Source organism: Rosa chinensis, chromosome 7, assembly GCF_002994745.2.
Source record: "Rosa chinensis cultivar Old Blush chromosome 7, RchiOBHm-V2, whole genome shotgun sequence".
Classification (NCBI taxonomy): Eukaryota; Viridiplantae; Streptophyta; class Magnoliopsida; order Rosales; family Rosaceae; genus Rosa; species Rosa chinensis.
Window position 1 is genome coordinate 45,826,691 of NC_037094.1, and position 9,893 is coordinate 45,836,583.

At 42.0% G+C, this 9,893-nt stretch overlaps 2 protein-coding genes across 2 annotated transcripts; both read left to right on the plus strand.

Annotated features, from left to right (window-relative positions):
* Positions 1–1,264: 1,264 nt before the first annotated feature.
* LOC112175956 lies at positions 1,265–6,466 on the plus strand. The gene is made up of 2 exons (XM_024313689.2): positions 1,265–6,004; positions 6,231–6,466. The coding sequence occupies exon 1, from the start codon at positions 1,292–1,294 to the stop codon at positions 5,750–5,752; it is 4,461 nt and encodes a 1,486-aa protein (XP_024169457.1). The 5' UTR covers positions 1,265–1,291; the 3' UTR covers positions 5,753–6,004; positions 6,231–6,466.
* A 163-nt stretch (positions 6,467–6,629) lies between these two features.
* On the plus strand, positions 6,630–8,494 carry LOC112175958. The gene is made up of 4 exons (XM_024313690.2): positions 6,630–6,894; positions 7,067–7,519; positions 7,616–7,788; positions 7,958–8,494. Exons 2-4 carry the CDS (start codon positions 7,106–7,108, stop codon positions 8,214–8,216), a joined length of 846 nt encoding a protein of 281 aa, XP_024169458.1. The 5' UTR covers positions 6,630–6,894; positions 7,067–7,105; the 3' UTR covers positions 8,217–8,494.
* Positions 8,495–9,893: the final 1,399 nt, after the last annotated feature.

The following is a 9,893-nucleotide window of genomic DNA, read 5'->3' on the forward strand; positions in this document are numbered from 1 at the left end:
TCCGAAATCCACAAACTGAACCGCCTTGCAGCGCCGTCGTGGAGAAGAATCGGCGCTAGAGGACACCAGAGGGACGACCAGACGGAGGAGACGATCCTATCTGGAAAGTTTCATCGCCGGAGACCGCCGCAGTTCGCCGGAAAAGTCGGGTCGGATCGACCGGGTCGGGGTCGGGTCAGTCTGAAATCTTCGATTCTGAAGGTAGCAGCCGAGAGAGAAGAGAGAGAAAGGAGCTGGTTTCCGGAAAAGGAAATAAGTGAAATAGTAAGTTTCTCCTTCGGGAAACTTCTATTTATGCCAAAATGGAAATTCCTTCCAATGGCCATAACTTTCTCATACGAACTCCGATTTACGCATTCCACAGATCCACGAACTCGTATCAACGCTCTCTACAAATTTCGTGAAGGAAATTTTCGGAGAATCCCAACGAATAAAATCTCAACCTTTGCACACCCTCCTAAAGTCATACTTTCCGAATAAAAATTCATCCGAAACACTTCCGCTCCATCTACGAGCCACGAAACCATCCAATAACCGTAATTTAGATTCCGGAAAATCCTCGGAAAATAAATACTAATTTCTGGGGCATTACAATTATATATATATATATATATATATAAAACTCACATTTCCCTATACATATTTTTTTTTTTTAGATGTAAAAGATTTATTAAAAATTAGAGTGGAGTACATTCTTGCTGCACAAGGTCAAGAATGCAATCTGGTATAACATCAGACCACATAATTCCTTGTGCAGATTCATAAGCAATGCTTGCTAGTCTATGAGCTATTCTATTACATTTCCCTATACATTGAATACCTGCTGCCCAAAAAAACAAAATAACAGCATTACAGAAAAACCCTACTCCATACAAACTAATTTAAGAGTGAGGAATTTACATCAAAAGATGATGTAGCTAAATATATTCCAGGAGGGTTGATATTTTCATTTTTGAATATATTATTCTTTTTTTTTCATACAGTTGCTATTTACCGTAACACCTCTTATATATTAAAAAATGTTTTAAATTAACCTATAGTATAAGGATATTTACGTAAATTCACCATACTTTGAGTTCTAGTATAGATTTAAATTATGTTTTATTTATAAAAAAAATAATAATATAGATTTAAATTATGTTTTATTTATAAAAAAATAATAATATAAATTTAAAATTAGTCGAAAGACAATAATGTTAAAGAGAGAGAAAGGAGTAGATTGCCAATTCGAGTGTTGCTTCCGGCAGCAGTGAATCAGATTGAATGAGTTGACAAAAAAGAATCAGATTGAATGGAATTCCAGGCCACGGCGGCGAGATTGAGGCCCCGAGGCACAAAGCGGCCGAACGGCGGTGGTTTGGTGGAGAAGCAGGCCGAGGGTATTTTGGGAATTCAGAACGACGACGGAACAATTGGAGAAGATGTGGAGCCAGCAGCGCCGAAGCTTGTTCCCTGGGGGAGGAAGCGGCGGAGGACAGGATGCGAGGGTATTTTGGGAAATCAAAATGAAGGAGAGGCAAGGGCGGCAAATTGGTGCACAAGGGCTCCCTTGGACGTGGGGAAATGTTGCCATCAATGTAAGCGAAATTGTAAGCGAAGAGGGGTGCAGTGCACAAGGTGTCCCGAAAGAGGTAAGCGAAATAGGTATTGTCTCCCTTGCATACGGAGATGGTATCCCAACACCTCACAGGAAGCCATAGCTGAGGCTTGTCCTGTGTGCCGCGGCAACTGCAACTGCACAGCCTGCCTTCGGTTGGATGCGCGTTTCAGGCGTTTCGAGAATCGAGACCCGAAAATCGATGAGGAGACCAAGCTGGAGCACTCTAAGTATTTGGTTCATCAGCTGCTCCCGTATTTGAAGATGATTAGGGATGAGCAGGTGAGTGAGATGGTGGTGGAAGCCAAGAGGCAGGGGTTGCGTGACCTTTCGGAGCTCAAGGTGGACAAGGCTAATTGCGGTGACGGAGTGCGTATGTACTGCAACAGCTGCAGCACTTCGATTTTTGATTTTCATAGGACTTGTCCCGGATGTGAGTATGATCTGTGCCTCGGTTGCTGCCGGGAGATTCGAGATGGTAAGTGGAACAAGAGAGCTCAAGCGTCCACATTTGAGTGGAAATGGAGAGCAAGTGAAGATGGAAGCATTCTCTGCCCCCCAACACACATGAAAGGTTGTGGTAAGCATAATTTAGAATTGAGATGCCTTTTTTCTCAGAATCATGTTATGGAATTGGTAGAGAAAGCAGGAGAAATAGATGCAAGTTACAATTTTTTGCCTGATCGTAGTGAAACATGTGCATATAAGTGTTCATGTGTTAAACCTGTGGATGATGCCGTTTGCTCAAGTAGTGGCAGCAGCAGCAGCAGCTCTAAGTTAAGGAAAGCAGCTTCTAGAGTTGCTTCTGATAGTGACTACTTGTTCTGTCCAAGGGTCGGAGAAATCCAAGATGAGGATTTTGGGCATTTTCAGTGGCATTGGAAGAGGGGGGAGCCTGTGATCGTTAGCAATGCACTTGAAAATGGATCAGGTTTAAGCTGGGAACCATCTGTCATGTGGCGGGCATTTAGACAGATAAAGAAAACCAATCATGATAGTGATTTGACAGTCCCCGCCATTGATTGCTGGAATTGGTGTTTTATAGAAATCAACCTCCTCCATTTCTTTAATGGCTATTCCAACGGACGGTCTTATGAGACAGGATGGCCTCAGAATCTCAAGCTCAATGACTTCCCATCATCTACCGAGTTTCACAATCGTCTTCCCCGGCATGGTGAGGAATTTTTATGTTGTCTGCCTTTCAAGGAGTATACTCACCCCAACAAGGGAACTCTGAACCTTGCTATCTACTTGCCACCTACCTCAGTAAGGCCGGACATGGGTCCAAAAACATATATTGCCTATGGTTTTACACAGGAGCTTGAACGGGGAGATTCTGTAACCAAGCTTCACTGCAATATGTCTGATGCGGTCAATATTCTGACACATTCAGCTGAAGTGGCCCTTACAACTAAACAACTGGCAACTATAGAGAAGTTGAAGAAAAAGCACAGGGAGCAAGACGAAAGAGAGATATTTGGGAATTGTCACACAAATGCTGGAAATGGAAGTGGGCCTCAGCAAGAATCAGCTGAAGTATGTGAGGATGGAGGTGCCTTATGGGACATTTTCCGGATTCAGGATGTTCCGCAGCTGGAGAAATACATCCACAAGCACGTCAATGAATTTATGCATGTGCTCTGTAATCCTTTGCAGCATGTTACTCATGCTATACTTGATCAGACTGTTTATCTCACTGTAGAGCACAAGAGGAAGCTCAAGGAGGAATTCGGTATCGAGCCGTGGACATTTGTTCAAAGACTTGGAGATGCTGTTTTCATTCCTGCAGGTTGTCCTCATCAGGTGAGGAACTTGAAGTCTTGTTTCAAAGTTGCACTGGAGTTTGTTTCCCCTGAGAATGTGGGTGAGTGCTTTCGTTTGACGGAAGAGTTTCGCACACTTCCGACAAACCACAGAGCCAGTGAGGACAAGCTGGAGGTGAAGAAAATGATTGTGCATGCTGTTTGTGAAGCTATTAAGGAGATTTCTGGTGAGAATGTGATGGTAAAGAGGGCAAGGGATGTGAAGGCAAAGAGGGCAAGGGCTCCCTTGGACGTGTCGACAATTTGCCATCAATGTCAGAGAAATGTTAAGGGAAGAGTGGTGTGGTGCACAAGGTGTGTGAGGAAGAGGTATTGTATTCCTTGCATACAGAGATGGTATCCCAACACATCAGAGGAAGCCATTGCTAAGGCTTGTCCTGTGTGCCGTGGCAACTGCAACTGCACAGCCTGCCTTCGATTGGATGTGCCTGTCAGGCGTTTGCAGAATCTAGACCCGAAAATCGACAAGGGTACCAAGCTGGAGCACTGTAAGTACTTGGTTCATCAGCTGCTTCCCTATTTGAAGAGGATTAGGGATGAGCAGGTGATTGAGATGCTGATCGAGGCTAAGAGGCAGGGATTACGTGATGTTTCGGAGCTCAAGGTGGAGAAGGCTAATTGCGGTGAAGATGAGCGTATGTACTGCAACAACTGCAGCACTTCTATTTTTGATTTTCATAGGAGTTGTCCTGAGTGTGAGTATGATCTGTGCCTCAGTTGCTGCCGGGAGATTCGAGATGGCAGGTGGAAGAAGAGAGGGATGGAGGAGAATGCTCAAGTGTCCACATTTGAGTGGAGAGCAAGTGAAGATGGAAGCATTCTCTGGACACATATGAAATGCTGTGGTAAGCATAAATTAGAATTGAAATGCAAATTTTCTCAGAATCATGTCATAGAATTGGTAGAGAAAGCAGGAAAAATAGATGAAAGTTACAGTCATTTGCGTGCTAGTAGTGAAACACCTGCACACAAGTGTTCATGTGTTAAACCTGTGGATGATGCCGTTAGCTCAAGTAGCAGCTGCTCTATGTTAAGGAAAGCAGCTTCTAGAGATGGTTCTGATGATAACTACTTGTTCTGTCCAAGGGTTGGACAAATCCAAGATAAGGATTTTGGGCATTTTCAGTGGCATTGGATGAGGGGTGAGCCTGTGATCGTTAGCAATGCACTTGAAAATGGATCAGGTTTAAGCTGGGAACCATCTGTCATGTGGCGGGCATTTAGAAAGATAAAGAAGATCAAGCATGATAGTGAATTGACAGTCCACGCCATTGATTGCTGGGATTGGTGTTTTATAGAAATCAACATCCTCCATTTCTTTAGTGGATATTCCAACGGACGGCGTTATAAGACAGGATGGCCTCAGAATCTCAAGCTCAATGACTTCCCATCATCTACTGAGTTTCACAATCGGCTTCCCCGGCATGTTAAGGAATTTTTATGTTGTCTGCCTTTCAAGGAGTATACTCACCCCAACAAGGGAACTCTGAACCTTGCTATCTACTTGCCACCTACCTCAGTAAAGCCGGACATGGGTCCAAAAACATATATTGCCTATGGTTTTGCACAGGAGCTTGGACGGGGAGATTCTGTAACCAAGCTTCACTGCAATATGTCTGATGCGGTTAATATTCTGACGCATACAGCTGAAGTGCCCCTTACAACTGAACAACTGGCAACTATAGAGAAGTTGAAGAAAAAGCACAGGGAGCAAGACGAAAGAGAGATATTTGGGAATTGTCACACAAGTGCTGGAAATGGAAGTGGGCCGCAGCAAGAATCCGCTGAAGTATGTGAGGATGGAGGTGCCTTATGGGACATTTTCCGGATTCAGGATGTTCCGCTGCTGGAGAAATACATCCACAAGCACGTCAATGAATTTATGCATGTGCTCTGTAATCCTTTGCAGCGTGTTACTCATGCTATACATGATCAGACTGTTTATCTCACTGTAGAGCACAAGAGGAAGCTCAAGGAGGAATTCGGTATCGAGCCGTGGACATTTGTCCAAAAACTTGGAGATGCTGTTTTTATTCCTGCAGGTTGTCCTCATCAGGTGAGGAACTTGAAGTCTTGTATCAAAGTTGCACTGGAGTTTGTTTCCCCTGAGAATGTGGGTGAGTGCTTTCGTTTGACGGAAGAGTTTCGCACACTTCCGACAAACCACAGAGCCAGTGAGGACAGGCTGGAGGTGAAGAAAATGATTGTGCATGCTATTTGTGAAGCTGTGAAGGAGATTTCTGCTGAGAATGTGATGACTGAGGTTGTGAAGCCTAGGGGAGGCGCAAGGGAATTAAGTCAAGGTGTAAGGTCCAAGTCTTACAAAATGTAATGGTATGCAGCATGGGAATTATTAGGGATGTGATTGTTGGATCGTCTAATTGTTCTCCTGTCGGATCGTGAGCTGCAAAAGCAGGGCCTTAAGACCATGAAGAAGATGAAGAAGTCAGTTTCGGACTTTGCTGGTATCATGAGGATTGTTGATATTGATAGGCTTGCAGTCATGAGGTTTAAGGGAGATATCAAGCTCTGGTTTCGGTACCTTGAGTTCTGTCGACAGCGAAGGAATGGTAGAATGAAGAAGGTAATACTCACACCCCTAGAATGGTTCCTGTTTCTTATTTATGGTGTTCATTTAATTCTAGACTTCATTACTGCATTGTAAGAATAACTGAAGTGCATTTGGTGCTAATTGCACTCTCCTATTACAATCTATGATCATTTACATATAATTGTGTGTTTCAGATATATATTTTTTTACCTGTTGCATTAAAGTCTGAAATTGCTGAAAGAGGAATGTCTTTCTGCAGATCCTGGCTGATGCAATCAAATTTCACCCAAAGGTCCCTGGTATCTGGATCTATGCTGCAGCTTGGGATTTTGACCATAATTTGAATGTTGAGCTGCCCATGCTATCATGCAAAATGGGTTAAGAGTTTGCGCAACTTCAGAAGACCTCTGGATAGAGTATCTTCGCATGGAACTCACATTCCTCAATAAATTAAAGGCTCGGAAGGTTGCTCTTGGAGAGGATGAGGGCACTTTTGCCCGTGATCAGATAAGTTTGGATAAGAAACAGTGGAGAGATGAGAACAAAGACTTACTCATGTCCCTTAATGACGAAGGAGAAAATAATGAAAGGTCAGATGATGAAAATGAAAAGTCAATAAAGAAAATTAGTAAGTTTCAAGAGCAAGGTTTTAGCATACTAAGAGCCATATATGCTGGAGCAGTAGAATCTCTTCCCTCTAGTTTTAGTCTGAGAAAACCTTTTTTGGAGATCCTGGAAGCAACTGACTTGTTTAATTCATATGCAATACGTAAGGAAATACTAAGTGATATGAAGAGAGCCTTCTCAAGTCTCAACAGAAACCAGAGTATTGGGATTGGCTTGCAAGACTTGAATATAATCCTGCAAGTAGGGAAGATATTGGTGAAGATGTCACACTTTCTCAGATAGAAAAAGCAGTTCAGGTATAGATGCATTTAAACTGCTTACATCCTAAACTAGCAACTTCATTTATGTGGTGTTCATTTGACTAATAGTTCAGTATCTATGCTGACATGTATCTAACATAAACTCATGCATTTTCTGATTGTATTTGACTTATATGCCTGTAATTGTTTCATGAAATCCTTGCATTAGGTTTACGAGGAGGCTATAGAAATTTTGCCTACGGCCATAATGCTCCACCAGTATGGGAAATTTTTGAATGGTGTTGTCACTCTTCTAAAACTAGAAAACAAGCCTTCTGGGTTAGCTAGTCCATCTGCTGGTTATATTCCTCTTCTTTTGAGGGCTTACGAAAAGGTTAAAACAATGGGGGGTATATTGATGTGGTTCTTGCTTGTCAGCATATTTCATTTCTTCTGCAACTTGGAAGACTGGAGGAAGCCCAGAAACTGGCAGAAAATCTTTGTTTGTGGAATATTTTCAAATTCAATGAAGTTATGGCTATTAAGAGTCTCTGTAGGTGTTAGACACTTTACAAGGGATTCCATTTCACCGAGTAAAGCTGACCTACTGTCCATCTTTGAACTTCTTAAAGATGTTTTGGCAAGAGTGTCCATTTCAGAAGCTGAGAACCTGTGGTTAATGGTATGGTGTCTATACCTTTCAACTTTTCCCTCTCCTGTACTCTGATTATGACTATTTTGTGGAGGACAATTTTAACATTTTCTTTTAATATTACAGGCCCTTAAATTCTTTGCAAATCAAAAACATTACTTTGACAAGTTAGTTGAGATTTCTGTTAGATCATTGACAAAAAATGGCGGCAATGAACAAGGATTTTCCCTCTCTGCTGCTATTATGCATTTTGTTCTTCAAAAGGATGGAGTACTACATGCTAGAGAGATATATAAACGGTAGGTCATTTCATAATGAGCTAGATACTCTTAACCCCAGGGGATACATAAGAATTAAGAAGGTTAAAATTATAGTTCAACCAGAATTGTTTGGTGTATGGTTTTTGATTATTAGCTTATGCAGTTGTCACTGAGAAGTTTCTGAGCTTGTGTCATGTTTCAATTGCAGCTTCATCCCTTTACCACACCCTGGACCTGCACTATATAGAGCCTGCATTGAATTGGAATCAAACCTTGCATCCATTAGTGACAAAGATAGCCTCATCAATGCCAGGAAATTATATGAATCTGCACTTAAAACTTATGACCAAGATTTGAGCTTATGGCGAGATTACTATTTGATGGAGACGAAGGTAAGCTTTAGCAGTTTACAAACATCTACTATAAAGAGAACTGCAATTTCCATTTTCAATAAATTTGTTTCTTAAAAAAAAAGAAAAAAATCTGTCTTTTCTATTGTCAGTTGCCTGGTAGTTATCATTGATTAAGCAGATGAATTGTGGATAAAACTTGTGCTACTTTCATTCTGTGGCACGCACACAAGATTCTAAAAGACACGACTGCACTTGTTACACCAGATTTGTAATCGTTGTTATGTGAAATGATTTCAGTTTTGACCTCATGTTTAAGATATTCACCTCTTTGAATGTGGTTGAATTTCAGTTGGATCCTAATATTAATGGAATCAGGTAGTAGTTATAAGTTTTGTTCTCTTTTCTTTTGGTCTTGATGTTCTTTTATGAATAAAACATATTGGTGCTCGAGGGGCTGGAGATGCTTGAAATACTAATGCCAGGGTTTGCTGAAATCCATATCCACCATGAGCTTCTTGATACCTTTCTCCCGTTCTAACTTGAGACCATGGAAGTAGCTAGCACATTTTCAGCCTTTACCTGGTTTAGCAACCAAACCAATAATCCAACTGCCAATATAACCCTGGATTAAACAACTGGCGACTATTGCCTTCCCTTGCATAATAGTTTTTTTATTTTTTTAAATCCCTTAGCCCACTTTACATATGTTAGTGAGAATCGAACCTATGACCTTTATAATGTTAGAATTTTAAGTTTTTAACTTACCAACACATGCCACAGCTCACCGACAAAAAAAAAAAAAAAATCCTTCGGCCAAGTGCCAACCCACCCTTATATATGACAATGAGAATTGAACTCATGACCTTTACAATGTTGGAATTTTAACTTACCAACACGCCACAGCACACTGACAAAAAAAACAAAAAAAATACTTAGGCCAACCCACCCTTATATATGACAGTGAGAATCGAGCTCATTGGTACTGCAATGTAATCGGATTCCTTATTGGCGTTGGTTATTGACATGGCCCAATTTCAACATGATGCGACTCATTGGCGGCCTTAATCACCAGAGTCATGTTTTTTATTATTATTATTATTATTATTATTATTATTATTTGGTATTTTTTAATGATAGATTAGTAAATATAGTACCAATATATCCTAGGCCTGGGAATTCAAAGCCGAGAAACCGATATCGATCCCCTTCGATCCGAACCGAAACCGATCGGCTCGGTATGAAAAGACAGCTCTTCGGCATCTCGACCCGAACCGTACCGAAAACTATGTAAACGGGTCGGCACCGGTATGGGTCAAATACATACCGAATTGTCCGACCCGAGCCGAAACCAAATCATGACCTCTGGAGCTCCGTTGCCCGTGGAGGTTATGTCTTGGATTGAGTCGCTAGGATTCGTGGTGAGCCATGGGTACGAGTTGACGGAGACGGTGGGGGTGGTGGTGTCGTGCGCGTGGAAGCCCGGGTGGAATAAGTTGCCGGCAACAGAAAGGGCAAGGTTGAAGTCGAGGCAGGGAGTGGTGGATCTGGATACGGGTAAGCAGGAAAGAGACAATGCTATGTTAAGAGAGGGAAGAGAAAGAACACAGGGCCAAAGCCAAAGATGGGCATATGAGAAAGAGTGGGCCCCGCTTCCTTGACCTTGATCAGAGGGGGAGGTGGTTTTTAGAGGGGGGTCTGTGATGTTGGGTTATCTGAAAAAGTGAAAGACCCAAAAGGCACAGCCAGTTGCATGAAAGACAGTTGGTTTTCCATCGGCAAACTGTTGAAACC